Source organism: Strix uralensis, chromosome 4 (genome assembly GCF_047716275.1).
Source record: "Strix uralensis isolate ZFMK-TIS-50842 chromosome 4, bStrUra1, whole genome shotgun sequence".
Classification (NCBI taxonomy): domain Eukaryota; kingdom Metazoa; phylum Chordata; class Aves; order Strigiformes; family Strigidae; genus Strix; species Strix uralensis.
Window position 1 is genome coordinate 100,440,257 of NC_133975.1, and position 18,414 is coordinate 100,458,670.

General features: G+C 37.0%; 1 protein-coding gene across 3 annotated transcripts in view; it reads right to left on the reverse strand.

Moving 5' to 3' along the window:
• Positions 1–18,414, reverse strand: part of STXBP6 (syntaxin binding protein 6) — a 129,178-nt gene that overhangs the window by 77,066 nt on the left and 33,698 nt on the right. The window contains exons 1-2 of one of the 3 annotated variants that reach the window (XM_074868204.1): positions 13,667–13,751; positions 7,857–8,042 (exon numbers count right to left, since the gene is read on the reverse strand). In XM_074868204.1, coding sequence (XP_074724305.1) covers positions 7,857–8,010 — 154 coding nt within the window. In that variant the 5' untranslated portion in view covers positions 8,011–8,042; positions 13,667–13,751. Of the gene's footprint in view, positions 1–7,856; positions 8,043–12,126; positions 12,216–13,666; positions 13,752–18,414 lie in introns of those variants that run through there. The other 2 variants (XM_074868205.1, XM_074868202.1) reach the window with 2 other exon arrangements.

Here is an 18,414-nt window from a genome sequence, read left to right on the forward strand (position 1 = left end):
GTTAAAAGAAACCCTAGTAAAGACAAGGTAGGGATGCTGAAGAGACCTATTTGCTTCAGTCCTATTGTTTTTACAAGGGATTTTAACTCCACTCGGACTGACTTCTGAAGCAATGCTAATAAGGGGAAAATTTATCCATCCATGAAAGGCCATAATCATTCTTCCATATTTGATGATGTAAACGTGTTTTCCAAATGAGAATTTATGTTATGCAGAAATTGACTTTATATTAATACTGACAGTCACTAAGCATGGGCTTTTGTTTGCTAGCATTTGTTTGCTAGCATTTAATGACATTTTTAAATTTGGTATCATCACTGGATATAACTTTGCTAAGCAACAAATATGAGCACCAGCCTAACACACACTTGGTGGTAAAGAAAAATAGAGTAATCTGCCATGTACACAATTCCAAGAAGGCACTATCTTATTCAGAAGTAGAACAGATAAGCATTGGAATGATCAAATAATTTTTTTCTAAATTAATAAAGCAAAGCAAAGAAAGCAGAATAAGCCTATTCCACCTCCCAACATTGAAAGTTTGAACGCCAAGACATATGTATTGAAAAGGACTCAGTTCTTGACCCTTTTTAATATTTGCCACAGCCTTCTGACTCACTTTAAGGAATCCTCACACATGCCCTTAAATTTCACTGAAGAGCTTATGTATTTCAGCAGGTTTCCTGGAAAGCTTCTTCAGTGAATGAAGTATTTCCCCAGATGAGGAAAGCTGATTTTTTCAAGATTGAACCACAGCTCCAATTATCAACTAAGTATTATACAGATGGTGTGCTGTACACACCCAGAAAATTGTTTCCCAGATTTTCTAATCTGAAAATACAAACAAAAAACTTGAAATGCAGAAACAAGATACAGCATGTATGAAATAACATATAAAGGCTGACAACCCTTGTGTATATTTACTTGCTTTCTGGTGGCAAAACAATTACTGTATGAAGACTGAATAAAAAAAATGATTTAGTATGATTACATTTTACACAGGTATATGCCAACACATTTACATCTAAGCATATTGAAAGGTATCCAGCAGTAGAATAGGAAAAAAAAAATCAACAGCTTAACAGAAAACAGTAACGTTACTGACTTTTTCCTTCCTCTGTGCTGAAGCTACTCTAAAAAAAAAGTCTATGTAATAATGTATTAAAAAAATAGATCTATCTGAAGTAAATACAAGTGATCTCTCTGAGCATCTTCTTATCCTAAATGCAAAGCCAGTCACCTTTAATACCACTCCTGACACACTTCCAAAGGTTCTTCCCAAAGGTCTCCAATGACAAACTATATAAATTTTCATAGTTATACCAATGACTTGTTATTCTTACTGTTAAAAAAAACCCACAAAAACGTTTTCCTCATAGCATCTTCATCACTGTATTTTATTTTTTTACAACTGTAATGTTAGTCTTAATAGTTCCATACCAGTAAAAGTCAGCTGAAATTATTAATGTTTCTCACAGCCAGAGATTCTTGCTCACACATTTGCACCAGCTCAGCTGCATGAGCCATGGTAAAAAGCTTCAGTGAGCTGCTATAGTGAGCTCACTATACAGACACATGAACATCAGTGTAGGCACTAGGAAGGCAGTCAGAGGCATCAGTCCACAGAAGTCCAGGAATAAACATGAAGTTGCCATTAAATCGGAACCTAACTACGTATGTGTGGAAACCACAAAATGCTACATCAATTTAACTCTGCCCACCCTAACAAACTGTATGACTGACTTAGTCAACACTAATGCAAAATATGCACAAAATCTGTGTAGGTCAGGTCTCTGAGTAACTGGAAACAAAAGCAGCCAGACTCTGAACAGTGAGAAGGTTTTAGAAGGATCAGTAGCCAATTGAAGAAAGTCTCCAATGTGTCTGTACTTTGGCACTGAAAAAGCCAATAAAGAAGGAATAGTACATTTATTTTCTACTTTTTCTGCATTGCAGAGTCCTGCCCATTGAATTCTGGAATAGTTTCTCCATTAGCCATCAGGAAGTTATCAGGTATTTTCAGATAAAATGCAAAAGTGTTGAGGCAGAGAACTAGTGATGGCAGACACACTTTTTATACAGATGATTAGTATTCAAGACACTCATCCGAGACATAGGAATACTTCACATCTGATTTCTCTGAGGGACAGAATGTGGTCTTTATGTCAAAGCCACCATCTGCAACAGGCAGCCCTTGTCTTAGGTACAGGTACCAGAAATATTTCCCCTAATCCCTGATTGAACATATCAATTTATGCCCAGATGTTCAGCCTGCTGTGCCAATCTGGGTCCACAGGGCTAGGGAAAGCACCGCAGCTGGCCTGCAGTTGTCTTCAAATGGCTGTCCAGCTCAGAGCTTGCAGAAGACTGGACCACCATTTCACATGCATGTTCTTCTGGGCTGACTGAATCTCTCATGCCAGTCATGTTCTATTTTACATAAACAATTAAACATTCATTGGAGAGTCTGACATTTAAGTGGGTCAGACAGTGAATAACCTGTGTCTGACCATGAACACTGAAGTATCATTCTCACTCCTTAATACAACATTTAAACAGGCGGGAAATGCCCCCCCAAATATGCAGTAATTCCTCAAATACACACTATGGGGAGGTGATTACAACATGCTCCTGGAAAAATCAGCAGAAAATGTTTACTCTGTTTTCTCACGTCCTGAGAAAGAACCATGAGAATCCTCTGCACTATTATGTCCTGAAAATGGGATGTTTTCTTCAACAAGAAAATACAGAAAATAAATTGGGAGATTGTCACTTCAGTACAGTAGTGAAACTCAAATGGAAAATGAAAACACATTAGGAGAAAACTGAATTCTTTTGATATGAAGTTCCTTATCACTGCTTTCTAGTTTTCAGTTCAGCTACCATGCTGAAAACTCAGTTGCACTTAACCTGCCCTGGAACGCCACATGACATTAAGGCCAATTTCTAGCAGTCATGTCAAAGGAGCAAGAGATATAAGTCATTCCTGGGTAATATTCTATTCCACGAGCAGCCAGCATGGAAGCAACAACAAATGCGTATTTGGAAAAGAGTTTCACGGCACCATTGGCTCTACAGGCAAAAAGCAGAATACAAAAGCTTATGTTGGAAGTGTAACCGAGTGGTGGTGGTAGATATCTGCTAAAGTAAGTGTGCTGTAAGAGCACAAACGAGGATATTCACAGAACTATTTAAACTAGTAAGCCAAACCTCTGTGTCTCTGTATACTTAGAAACAGAAGTAAAAAAATCCCAAACACCTACTATGGTTAACTGCAAATAGCAGTCTTTTGAAAAAATCCATGACGTGGCCAATAAGGTTAGATTTTAAAGGAGGAAGAAAAACCCAACACGCTCTCCCCCTGCACATACATTTTTATATATTATTTCTAATGATTTCTTTGCATTTCCTTTTGGCTCTTCTGGCACCATTCTTGATAGATTGTATTTCTGCATAAAAGCCATCCAAAAAAAGACCCTGAAGTGACAATATGTTAATTTAATTTGGAAATGGCAAAGAAAGAACACTATTAAAGTTGTAAAGACGGGGGAAAAGTTCCACTCTCAGTTGTAAACAACTTTAGCTTTACAGTCAAATCCCAAGCTTTTCAGCAGAAGGACTAGAAAGAGTGGTACAGCTCAGCTGAGAGTGTTACGACACACAGGAATTCAGGTTCAAAAGGAACCATCTGGTTCATTCAGTGCACTGCAACTTCAATAGATTTTTAGTCCTGAAAGGTCAACACCACATCCATATATACAAACTGGAACACTTCCAATGCACTATAACACATTAAAAACCTTTTTAAATAGAAGTTACTTAAAAGAATGTAATGATAGGGTGTCAAAGGAAATAACACAGAGAACTGCACACAAGCAAGTAGGAGAGATCACCAATGTCCTATATCTTTGAAGTGACCTTTGAAGTATTTTATACTTAATTTGGAATTCTAAATAAGACTAAGAACTATTTTGAATAATTATGTTTCAATTATATAAGACAATGGTGACAAAATTAAAATTTAGATCTGATCCAATAACTGTCACTAGGTCTGCTAGTGTGGAGGAGGTGATAAGTATCCACTTTCAGCTCTGAATTTCTTGTCTTTTCTCTATGTTAAATCCTCTTCTACATTAAAAAAAAGATTTAAAAATCCCAGTTTTCATCTTCTCTGTTCTGCCTACAGTTACCCCACCTCTGTGTTTCCCATCTGTCTACTCCTTTCTTGCTGTTCTTCAACTATGTAACTCCCAAAAGATCTCCTTGGCTCTGCTTGGCAGTCTAACCACCACTACAACAGGCTAGAAAGGTTGCAGGTAACATGAGCAGTCTTGCTACAGCTTTCTTACATTAACCTGTCTGTAGTTTCAGATGACAAACATTAGGTACATCTTTTTTTGAGCATTAATGAGGATTTCCTTCTAACCAATTCAGTATTTAGTATTGTCAAATAAAAAAAAAAAATCCAGTATATAGTTAAAATTGGTATTTGACGAAAGAATCTCCTTTCCTCTCTTATCTTGCTCTGTTCACTATTTGATTCTTTCAATGCTTCACTACCTCATCTCTTCAAGGCCTAAGGGTATTCTCCCTGCTCAGCATCTCTATCCATATTTACAAAAATGCAGATATACAACAATTATGAGATAATGTATTTTCAATTCAACACAGAAAGGAAAACACTTAATTTGTGCAATTTGACAGTTACAAACTGAGCAGTAACTAAAAGTTGTTATCACAATGGCTGTTGTTTCATTTTCTATACCATATCTTGAATGAAACTATAACTAGGCAGGATATTTTATATTCACAAATATTTATAAGTCCCTTAACAAGTCAGTTTCTATGTGTATTCTTTCAACAGTTTTAAACAGTAAATTATCAAATTCCTTTTAGCAAAGGCCAAACTGAGTTAGTCAAAGGAAACTAAGAACACAAATATATTCCAGTCACTACATTTACTTAATATACTGCAAACCTGGGAAAAATGGTACAACAGTCAAAGGCTGATAAAGGTGTTTCCAAGATAGGTGTTGCAACACTCAGCATTAAAGCATGTGTCACTTTAAATAGAAAATAAAATCCAGAGCTAGCAACCATTGTGTCACATTCATTATACCGAATCACAGAAAAATGGAAGGACACCAAGTACATTCTGTTATCCCAAAATAATAATAATTTTATAATAATTATAATAATATATTATTATAATAATTAGTTCATCTTAGACCGTTTGGGGACACAGCTAAATTGACATCCCCACATTAACTTACCCTTACTAAAGGAAAACTTTTTCTTAATTGGTAATACAACTTCTTGCAGCAACTAAAACCATTATTGCTTCATAGTCATCACAAATAGTAAAAACCACAGTGGCAGAAAGAGTTGTTCCCTACCCCTTACTTTTGTGCCATTGATTATATCCATCTAAATAACTAATTGCAGTTGACCCTACTGAATTGCATCATCTTTCTGATCAGACTATTTGGAACTCTAATATTGCCCTCAAACACACACAGAGTCAGGCAGTCCTCTCCCTAGTTGCTTCGCTGCCTACTGAAATTACCAATGATACTGTATGTTTCATAATATAAACTACAGATGTATATAAAACAACTGGTCTCAGATCCCTGCAAAACCCCACTAAGAGTGATCCATGCATGAGGGCTCTTCAAATACAATTATGCAGCTTTTTTATTTAGATCCTGAATGCTTCTCCTCATCATGAGAAAGAAACTCTGCTGAAGTCAGGACATCTGCTGTTTCTTACTTATAATATGTTATCCTGTTGCAGAAAGACATTAGATGCGTCTAAGATCATTCAATCTCCTAAAATCCACGTTGGCTACTACACATCAACATGAGGGTGGGGGAGCTGAAGGAGGGCTAAGTTCCCCAGAATGCCAATTAAAAAAAAAATTAAAATCCATCTACTGAATAGAGTTAGCCTACAGAAAATTATAAGCAGAGATCACACCTCTAACCTTTCTTCATGAACACGAGTATCAAACACCTGGGTATTACAAAATTGACTACCTGGTCCTAGAACAGGATTGTTCTTTAAAATAAGATGACTTAGAAAAAAAATTGGACTGACACTTGAAAAGTTTGACTGCCAAACTAAGAAGAGTTGAGCTTTGTTTCAAAAGGTTAGCGATTTGAACATTTCTTTAAGAGATGGGATACCTAGATTCAGCTTCCTCTGCAACCTGAGAGAATTGAAACCTGCAATCCTTAAATCCAAAGAGCATTCCAATCACAAGTCTAGGGAACAGCCTAGGTGAATAATTTTTTAAACCCTTTCTTGAAGCTCTATATATAGGGAGAATTACAAGTAGAACACTGAGCTGGAAAGGAAAAGTCTTCTGTTTTGTCTCACTGTCCTCAGCATGTGTGTGCATATACTCTGCAACTTGTATTTTAACATGAGCATTTTTACATACGCATACAAATAACATTTCATTCAACAACATTCCATAAATGTACATTTTGTGTGAAAGTGTATGTGGTCTTATACCAAGTCACTGAGTAGAGTCACTGAGTTTTACTTCCTATGCTTTGAAAGTTTTAACGTAGTTTTCAGTGGAAAAAAATTTGAAGGAGTCCATGGAACATTATCTTCCTTACAGTCCAAAAATAATTGCAGTCTTCTGAGATTAATAGAGCACTTCTTCCTCTGACCACTAGTTGTACTTCCAGTAAAATGCACACACTCAAAGGGGAGCAACAGATATGCCTGAAAACCTAAGTGACTAAATCACCCTAGGATACTAGAGCTATTCACACATAGTCAGTTGGCAGACACAGAAACAACAAGGGATTTCTGCCTTTCTAGAGAGCTACCTGGAGGTAGCTGGAAACCTGAAACTGCACTAAATGCCTACCTCCAGGCAACAGAATTCCATTATTAAGTTTGAAAACAGGTATAAACTACAGGCAAATCAGAATCACAAACTACTTTCCAACTGCCTCAAGACGTAATCCGAAGGTAAATTTCACTACAATAACCAGAGTATTCAAAGCATTAAAAAGCCAAAAAATCTACGATAACCATAGTTAACCACAAGTTACCCAATCATTGGATTTCATTTATACATTTAGAAACATATTAACTGGACCTTTACTCTTATTAGAAAGGGTAAATATATAAAGCAAACTACTGTGTAGCTACTACCTACCCTGTTCCTGAAATCCAGACTGTCACAAGTGCTGGTTTGACCTCGGAGAAACTTTCATCTGAACACATCAGCAACAAATTTATCCCTGTTCCCCATGACCTCTCACAAAATGTGTCTTTATACATCCTTTTCTCCTTCAATCCAAGAATTTCCATGTTCGTCCCTTTTAAAATCAGGTGATTGACACATAGTACCACTGTTCTGTTCAATGGACTGAAAATATTCTGGCTGAAAGTTGCATATCTAACTACCAAATGAGCTAGTAACATACAGAGGAGAATATAAAAAGAAGAGGAATACATACCTGCTTCAAACAAAAAATTTCAGGGCATTAAAATGAAATACAATGTAAAGTTCATCCCTCCAAGAAAGATCTTAACCTCAATATGCAAAGACTGTTACCAAATATTCTACTTGCTCATACTCTGAAGCTATGCTGTGAGAGAACATGTAATATTTTTTAAACAATGAAACCACCTGTTCAATTTATTACATGGTATAAACATTAATAGCCTTGAGCATGTGGTTTCTCAGGATTAAAGACGTAAGTGCCGTAATTCCCTGGTTACATTATTAAGATTCAAGTCACCCAGCTCCTTATGGCTATGGATAACATCTAATCAGTTAATCAAAGATAAAGCTAAACAGATAACTGGATGTCAAAATCATTAATCTTACCTGAGAGGCAGATGTATGTTAAATATTCACCCTGACCCCCAGTAGCTAGGAAAGGAATCTTTTTTTTTGTTCTTCTTTTCACTTGGACAGCTCCCAGCATCCTTTCATCGTGTGGGGCAAAAATTTCTTTGCTGATTGCAGACTTGGCATTCATTGTAGATCACAGATATAGTAGACTGCTGCTCTCTAAAAATACAATCATAAATAAAAAAATATCAGAAACTTCTAAGTTATGTGAAAGTCCAGTTAGCTTACATGTGTGTTCACAGCTCTGACCTTCAAATAAAGTTTTTAATGATTCAAAGAATTTAGAAGATAATTTCAGGCACTTAGAGGCAGAATTTTCAAAGTATCTAAGAGTCTTCACTGAACTTGTTCTCCATGCTTCTTAAATTCTCTTAAACTAGCTTAGCTTATTTTGGGCAGAAGCTGTCCACACTAGCTCTTCAGTATGATGCAAAAATCTTCTCAGAGAGATACCCTGTTACTTCATGCTGCATAAAAGCCTCATTAATTCCCTCTCTGGAAACTGGAGGGAAACTCATCTGTCCCACATAGACAGGGAAAGCACTGCAAGGACATACGGAAGAAACACTGTGCTTGTGCTGATAGACAAGTCTCATTCACAGAAGATGGAGAAAGCTTCATACTCAGTAAGACTGTTCTCTTCAGGAGCACAACTCTTGGTGACAGTACTTGATTAAGCAGCTCCTGCACCTCTCGCAGCTTTAGCACCCTCATCCCCTCAACTCCTCTATAATTATCAACTGGGCAACTGCACAGGAAATAGTGTCAGAGAAATCATCGAGGTTAACGCAGACAAAACCACACCTCCTCTTTTCTCCTACGTAATTTTGACCCAGGTCAGTTCCTCAATGTGTTTCACAAGAAAACAGCACAGTCAACTTAGGAGACATTTGGAGAGGAAAAAAAATTGTAGAGAACAGGGAGGGAAAAGGAGGGAAGCTGCTTATTCAGGCGTGTCCATCAAAGAAAAGGTCGATATGACCACAGCTTACAGAGGAGCCCAATTAAAGGAGAAAGATGCAGTTTCTGAGAGGACATTAACAGGCTCTTTATGTAGACAGCACCACAGTTGTAACTCCAATTAGTTCTGCACTGAAATCTGTTAATAAGTACATAGGTCCCAGTGATACAGACTGCGGAATGCCCCTTTTAATTGTTCAAATATAATGATGCTCCAAGACACATGCATTAAATTCTTCATCTCCATATTATTAAGACTTTCAAGCCCACAGATCTTTGACATCCTTAGCTTTCTTAGTACAAGATCGATCATCTTCAGGTCTCAACTAATGAAGCCAGATATTCTGCCTGTGGAATCATTTGATATTTGCCACAACTTAACTATTAGAAAACATAGATAAATTCCAGTCAAAAATAGATTATGAAGCCAAAAGAGTCACAGATCCATTATTTTTAGTGTGCATACTACCAGCAGAGTAATTGTCTTAACACTTTCAGTCTCAATATTTTGTTGGTACTTATTTATGATATTCCCTTATCTTAAAAAAAAAAAAAAGAAAAAAGGAAGAGCCATATTCACAGAGGCACGAGGGAACACAACTTAGTCCAACTCAAATCCACCACCTACTTATTTTGGGATGCAAATAGAATCCTCTGCCTAAATGCTTTGTAATGGTATACCTCAGTTAACCAATAGAGGTATGTAAATTCTGACAAGTTTTATCGTTAAGTCATTTTACATGCACCTTTACAAAAAATCAACTGCATTTAAAAAATGGCCCCATCAAAAGAAAAACCCAGACCAGTTTCAAAGACAACCATGCAGCTCCTGAAAAGATATGATTTTGTAACTTCTGCTATGTAAGTTACCTATCCCTTAACAACAAATACATCAACATGAAAACAGAATTAAAAGAATAAATTTGCCTGCTAGTTACTCAGAAAAGGTTGTTTTCACATTCAATGTTCATTATACCACAATTTTCTCTTCTTCTATGTTCTGAAAATATTTGCAATATATGTTATGGAAGATGTTGACACATTATAACTAGTTTTTGGTTACTGGCTTTTTTTTTTTTTTTTAAATTCGAGGCCACTGTCAATGACTATGGGTTTAATCAGACCTCCTCCTGAGATGGAGACTGATAATCTTTGGAAAAATAACTTCTGTCTCAGACCTCTACATGCTTATTGGGAAAACACACACAAATGCTGTCAGGTAAAAATATACTCAAGTTACATCCAACTGAAAAAGTGTTCTCCAGCTTGCAATGATCTGATGCTGTTAATTGTGTTAACCGACTTGTTGAACAGATGTTCTCAAACGTTTTCTTCAGACTCACACACTGAAAAATAAAGTGTGATTTCAAAGATATACTCAGTGATGTAAAGGCTTCCTGGATTAAGAGAGAATATAAATTTCCCTTACCTACAGTTGATTGTAGCAGAAAATGTTATTGGTCTATAGGTTCAAAACTTTCATATAGTACTTCAAGATTTACTGTAAGGATATTACAAGCAATAGGTCTCATGGTATATAGCTGCATTTGATAAGACTCTGCTGAACAGGAGGCAAGCCAAACAAGACACTATTCAAATCCTGTTTCATAGATATCCCAAATCATTTTCCTTCATATGTGCAGTACAACTTACAACATGAAACTAGAATGACAGCCACATATGCAATAATCCAAAATAAATGCAAAACCTAGATTTAATTAACACACCTCTCTATGTATACAAACATCTCGATGCAAGTGCTTTTATGCACAATCAACATACAAATCCAACTTCAAATAAAGACTAGCTCAACAGAGTATCCCAAGGCAGATTAAATCTTCTGTTTCAGTAGAAACACAGAAGACAACATAGAACAATCAAATATTGCAGTTTATGGCTGCATGCTCTTACTTGCTTTGTGATTAAGCTGGTTTTATATACATCTACCAGAAGTTGTACACAGACACAGTAGACACCCATCATTGTAACTGGAACCTCGAACTAAAGCGTGCACTCACTGCCTAGGAGGTTGTGATCCTTCTGTTCCCAATACTTGGTTTACAACAGCCTCAGATGCCAGAATTAAGCAATTAATCTAATGCAGTGTACTTGACACGATTGCTGCATCTAATGTGGAAACTGACACTAGCACAAAACACAAAAGTCTATATAAAAAAGAAAACAACTAACTGTGCCTGTGTGCAGGCAGACTTGCACACTTGAGCTGTCAGTACAGTTTGAATGAAGTTGTTTTTCATAGGTCAAAAAATCAGCAGCTGGATTTAAATAAGCAACCTTCTCATTTACTGGCAGATGTGCACAAAAGACCTTTGCTTAAGTAAAACATTACAGTGTTCCTCTTTTTCAAGAGCAGACATAATGCAATCTTTTTGTTAGTTTTACCAAAAAAAATAAATATGTAAGACTTGCTCAAGAAACATGAGTAAGTCTCAATTTTTCCCATTTTCCAACAAACCACCTCTTTTCATAAAAAAAACAAATAAAAAAAGATGCTGGCTGTACATGCACAATTTCATGTAGTACATGCCCATTTCCTTACACAGTAACATTTGTTCTTGGCGCACATTTCAGGACAAATTCAAACCATCATCAGTTTCCATCCACAGCCATGTGGACTCACACACTGGAATGCAAACAGTTTCCCCCATGCTTGAATAAAAAATGCCTCCCAGAAGGAACTTTTACTGGAGGATCTCTGAGCACTCCAAGATAGTGCAGTACTTTTCACAACGTTTACCCCTCTAAGGCAAGGGGGATTTAAGCGTTTCAGGAAACGCAAGAGTCTTTGAAGAAAGCCCGCATTTCCTGCCTCACACACTTTCTTTGTTCCACATATTTAATTCCAGTCAAATCATTATAACGATGCTTTTGGTTGAACGAAGAAAATTCCATTTTCCTGACACGGTTTTTCACTCCAACCATCACAGCCTTATGGAAGAAGATGTGAGCATTTACACTGTGCCTCCAGTGCCCAACAGAAATGCCCAAGAGGGAGGATTCCTGTGTGGATTTGAACTAGTGCCTGCAATTCACACCCCATTTGCATCTCCTCAAACCTTTCTGTACTGCAATTATTCTCCATGATATTTCTATTGCTAGGAACAGCTATCCTCCTAGCAACAGCTGACCATTCATCTATAAGTGTGTGAGGGGACAGTGATTAAAGGTAATTTCTAAAACAAAAAAAACCAAACCAAAATCAAAAACCCAAAAACCCCAAAAAACCCCTACAAGTAAAAAACCAAGATACTTAGGCTGATACCTTCACAGATCCCACATGTTCAGTAACAGAAAACTGTTTTCTGGTCAGCCAGAATCTCAGACTGTTTTCAGGCAGACAGCCAGCAAGCGGCTGACTTATCTTCACATCCAGATGTTTTGTAGGTCTATGCAAGTAAGTGGAAAAAAAAAAAGATATCTATTGTATCTTTGTTGAGGTATTGGTATACAGAAAGAACTGGGGAAACTAATCCTCAGCATGCAGAATTTAAATAGTAGTAAATTAGAAAGGAGAAATGAAATAAGGAGAAGGAAGAGCAAGTGATGTTTTCCAAAAAAAAGAAAAAATGTTCAGTATGTTAAGTCTTGGTGTTTTCAAAGATCTTTAGTTTAATCACAAACAGGGATGGGCTTACAGAACAGGCTAACCACTGAAATGTTCCCTGCAGTGTGAAATCATCTGAGCAACCAAAGATTGTTGGACTGCACTGGTAGCTCTAGCACTCAAATCTGCTTTTAATAAAGCCACCATCCTGACAGAGAACATCTACTTTAGAAAATCATTGCAAGACACCATTATTAAAAGCCCAGCTTCTGTTGTTGTGATAATTATCTGGTATTTACTTACTGAAAGTGTTGAGACTACATATTTGATCATTACCATTCATCAAAATTCTGTATTTGTTGGTATCTCAAATAGCTAGTACAACTTTGGAGAAGCACAAAATCATTGCTAAAGCAAGGCAAATAATTTATAAATCCTTAAAAAACACATACTAAAACATACAATTTCCAAAGCTGCTTTGCAGTAGATTTATTACGCTTAACTCTATCCTAAAGGAATAACACCAAGTTTAGTTAGTTCTGCAAACAAGGATTAAACCAGTAGATCAACCTTACTCTAAAACAGTTGACGTAAAATCTTTAAAAGGCCTGAACATAACAAGAAGATCAGAATATCTTCTGTCATCCTTCTTTTTGCAAATCTAACTTTGCTTGATAGATTTTTATTTAAATTAGGACAATAGAGGCAGTCACTCCACAGGACAGAAAAATTCTATTACATCCTACTAACATGAGTTCATGACTTATAAGTATTTACTGGGAAGAAAAAAAAACAAAAACAAAAAAAATCACTCTCCAGAGTTATTTGTAGGCACATTTCCAATTAATTTTTTCAAATAAACTTGCAGTGATAACTGGTTTATTTGAATATTAATTCTAAAATATGAAAATTACAAAATTGTAACTGTATTTGTAGCAATTTAAAATAGAAACAATAAATGTGTTTTTACTTACATATATAACTACAAAGTAAACTGTCTGCCCAGTCAAGCTGAACTGGACTTTCAGACTTCAGAAAGCAATGGCTCCTAAATCTAAAATTTGAATCTTTCTTGCAGTGAAGTGACTTTTTTCATCCTTTTAAGTGGAGCCTACTTTATATTGTAGCTACCTAATCCAAGATCAATGTTTGGCAGAACATACTGTAAGCTAGAAATACAAGCCTTCTTAACTTTGCTTTTAACTGAGCTACGGTTTGGTTACAGGGATTTAATAGTGTTCCAGCATTATTTACTCACCCCTTAGAGCAGCCTGGTTTGAATGATCCATGAATCTCTCAAAAACTCCTACCATAAGCAAAAGGAATGGTAAATATACTGGGTACCATACTCTGTGGCTTGAGAACCTGAAGTTTTTAGTCAAGAAAAAAAAAGGGCAAAAGGTATAGTAATAATATGTTAAAGTCAGACAGAAGCAGTTAAGTGCTTAAATATTGATGTTTGATGTTTCTTCACCTGAGGCAGGCAGTCTGAAGCCTGAGCAATTCCTACAACATTTCATCCCAAAGGAAGGCAATTTGAGTTTGGTTCAAGTTGTATGGACCTATAGATGTAAAGAGATCAAATGCATTAAGAGCTCTGAATGGAATATGTATTTATAAAGAAGCAATAAAAAAAAGGGATGCAGAACAGAAAGGTACCTTTGAGTTTATATCATCCAGTGCCTCAATCTGGCAGACCCTGACACAATCCATTTAAAAAAAATGAACAAAGTTCACCTAGAAGTTTTGTTCACCTTCCTTCATCACCCCAAAAGACCCCAAACATCGATTTACAATGACAGATTATCAGGGACATGACAGAAATCCCACAAGTGGGTAAATCAGAATCAGTCCCACTTTCACATGGAAGACAGAGCAGCTGTTTTCATTCCTGCACTCTGCTCTAGTAAAAGTATATTACCGCTGAGAGAGTGAGACACATGCATACAGCAGCATGGTAACCAAGATCCTTACTTCCTCACGCCAGATGGTAGAAAAAGCAGAACATGCAACATCACTTGGTGGTTCTGAGATTCTGTGCCCCCAAACGGTACAAAAAATTAGGTAGGAGGTGGCACAAGAAGGCACCAAAGAAGCATACTGATGGATGGGTTACTGTATATTCCACGCCAAACAAGTTTTTCTTGTTCTGACAAGAAAACAGCAATTCCAGAACTAACAGCTAATGTCCTAGTAAACAGCATGGTGAGTCCCAGCTAAACTCTGCTCACAAGGATGTGAATTCAAGTGAACCTACAGTACTGCAAGCTGGAAAAATCCAGCTTAAATAAGACATATAATATTTCTGTACTGCAATTCTATGTGTGAACAGCTGCAGACAGTAGACTAATTTTTGCAGTTCTTGAATGTATGGTTGTTATGCATGCCTGTTTAAAGTGAATTGCTGCTTATGTTTTCTTAGCATTTATGATCAATGCTATACGCCTAAGAAGTTAATAAAATAATAATGCAAGAATTGGTGGACGTTGTGGATATTCATCCTCTAAGCAGCCAAGAGCAGCAGTGTTCCTTAAACAAGCTTTCCCCCAAACCCTGTATGGACAGCTTGGGCTGCTTCTGGGACATGCCCCAGGGAGGGAAAGGCACCTCAGCAGAAGGTGGTACAGCCCTGTCACGGCCTCTCTGAATGAAGTGGAACAGCTAAGGACCCACTCAGAGAGGTCCTCATTAGAAGAGTCCCAAAATCTGAAAGTTGTTGTCTGAGAACATATGCATTTGAAAACAAGGATAGACAATGCCACATTAAGCAGCTCCATCCAAACAGAAAGTGCTTGGGAAGACTGCCACTGGAGTAATCTTTTTGAAATGGGAATGTTCTGAATTTCACAAAGAGATTCACAGCGAAACTTAGGAACTACCTGCCGGATGTTGCAACAAAGCCCCAGAGAGACCACATTTGCATTTGTGGAAAATTGTATTTATTACTTCAGGATACCGGGACATTCATAGCAACATTAAAAATCATAGTCTTAAGAGGTTAGCTTAACTCCTATGACCTTTTAGATATGTTTAGATGTTAAGACCAGTCATTACATCCACCCTTAGAGTTTTATTTGACGGCTGAACTACTACAGCTTCTTCTGCCATTCCTCAGAGATTTCTTGTTCTAGACACCTCACCTCTCTAGACTCCTTCCCATTGGCCTATATCTTTTTTGAAATGCAGTCCTCAAATCTGGACTCTCAGCTTCATTTATGGCACCAGAGTCAACTGGAAAAACTAATGGGTTGGTCACTGTAACAGGCTCCCCAGGGAAGTGGTCATGGCACCAAGCCTGTCAGAGTTCAAGGAGCATTTGGACAACGCTCTTAGTCATATGGTTTAGTTTTAGGTAGTCCTGCAAGGAGCAGGGAGTTGGACTTGATCTTTTTTCGTCTCTCCAACTCCAGATATTTTATGATTCTATGATACTTTATAGACCTTACAGCAAACACTCCTGCTTGTATAGCTACTGCCATATGTGGATCTTTTCCAACTGGTCAGCAAAAGACAAGGGCTTCAGTTCAACATCTACCATATTCTTCAATCTTTTTCTGGAAAAAATAAGACATTTGACATCTAAGTAACTAATTACTCCCATTTAACAGGGGATTTTTGTACTTACAACTTTCAGGCTATTTTTCCAATACTGTATGATCATTTTAACTTCCAATCCTAGATTGACACACTGAAAACCAGGATCTACATTGAGTGTACCACCACTTTAGACAGTTACAACTGGTTGAAACCTAACACAGCCTCTGTTCATTCCTCCAGTTAGAACTAGAAAGATACCAACTCCCTTGAATAGCTTCTACAATCATTTTTTTTGTTCCTACATCTTACACTACTTCCATGTAAACTTAATTTCCTTAGTTCATTCATGACTAACGTCACATGAGACACTATTAAAGACACCATTAAAGTGGAGATATATCTGCTAGTTCCAATTTATTCGTATGGTCTAATAACTTTATCACAGAAACAAATCAATTGGTTTGAAGTTGTTTTTTTGTTTAGGGGTTTGGGTTGGTTTTTGTTTTTTTTTTTTTTTGAGTTCTCTCTTAATTTGTTTCATTGTTTGTCCAATATTTTGGCAAAGAAAAATATTTTTTAAATGAAATTAAAGAATCTTGGTGAGAAGGAGCAGTCCACATTCCCCAAGGAAAGTGGAACTAGTTTGAAGGACTGCAGTTTGGAGCACGTGCAGTTTTTCAGCTGTTTGTGTTGTTTCACATTTCATTTATGGCCACCTTGTGCATTTATACTGGCAGAAAGGATTCGTTTCCCTGGGCACTTTTCTTCCTTTTGACAGCACAAGTGCTTATGACGTAGTGCAGTGAACTAGAGGAGATAATTAATCCAGGTTTAATCCAGTTTAAACGAAGAAAAATGGTGATTAGTTTTGATTTTACTCAGATCAGCTCCAACTCAGTTCACTATACAGCTGTGTGTCAGCACACGGGAAGGAAGAGCAGGGGTAAGATTAGGGCTGCCTTAACCACCAGCAGTATTAGTTTACAAGGATCATGAAACTGCAGTTTAAAGACAAAACCTGAAATGTCAGGAGCTTTCAAATAGTGAAATTGGTCGACTGAAGACACGGCAGAGAGCCAATCTAGACAAAATTTTTCAAAATCAAAACTTGCAACAAAGTGCCAAACTGTGAATAAAAAGCTGTAAAACAGAGGCATTCATATGGGGCTTCTTGATAAGAACAAATGTATCTTAAATAGGAGCAAATTTCTTGGTATACTGACTCCATTATTTGTTGGGTTAAACATATGCATAGCAAAAAGGCAGGTTGGAAGTTAGGCTCTTAGACTGCAGTGTGATTTCTGCACTAAATCAGAACCTGCTGCATACAGGAATATACAAAAGTATTATGCAATGCTATTACTGTAGTATATCCTACATAACTAGAACACACTAAGTCACGGCAGCTACTCTGGCAAGACATCTCACAGGAACCTGATTTTGCCTTATTACCATGAACAATCACAGATGCTCAATAAGGACAATTTGCAAGTACTAAGTACTCATCACTGCAAAACCAGATGTTAAATGGATTCATAATTCAGGGTACAGGTTGCCAGAGAGATAGGGTATTACTACAGTATTAATTGAAGGTGTTTTAAAGGGAAAAAAAATTGTTTCAGCTAACAGCTAGCACATAGTACTCTTGCCACTGCCTTACTCCAACTAGTATACCTCAGTACGCTCTTAAATCATGCTTTCCAAATCCTCACAGTTCCAGTTCCATTCCTCCTCACATAGCTGGTATTGGTACAAACTGCAAATTTCTGCATAGTACAGTCATCTATGAAGTGGAATATTCCAAAAGAGAAGGAGGGAACAAAGCCAGGTCTCTCAGGCTCTGAGATTTTCAATTTTCTCAACTGCAACCTCACATCTGAAAAATAGGGAAGTGAACTCTTTATCATTATGTTCTTCTATGTTACTTTAATGCTGGGGAAGAATACAAAACCAGAGTAATACAATGGGCTAAAAAATAACATTAAGGGATTAAAGCATTCTATTTCAACCATCCAAGATGAATCAGCTTTCTCTGGTATGTATAGATTTTTTTTTTTCAATCACTCCAAATGTCTGAGCAAAATCACTTACTAGCAAAATGCATAATTCTTTTAAGAACAGAGTATATGAGGTTCTGGGGATATCAGAATCTGTGTAAGGGCAGAGAGACCTCTGCAAAGTATTACACCAATGTTTTACTTGAGAGAAAACAAGAACTGTGTAAAAGTAGTAAACCATCTGTTGGCAGTATCCTAATACTTTCTAGCAGTTAACTAAACAGTTTTCTTTCTGGCAAATAACACAAGCTGAGCACATTTCTGACATGCTGCATACTTCTTTCCAGGAATCTTCCAACAGCTATAAGCATCACCCATTTCAAAATGGGTGAGCCCAATAAAGCTTGCAAAACTGAAGACTCCTGCAAGGTGAAGAAATTATGAAAAACTGATCTGCTCCAGTGTTTTGTTC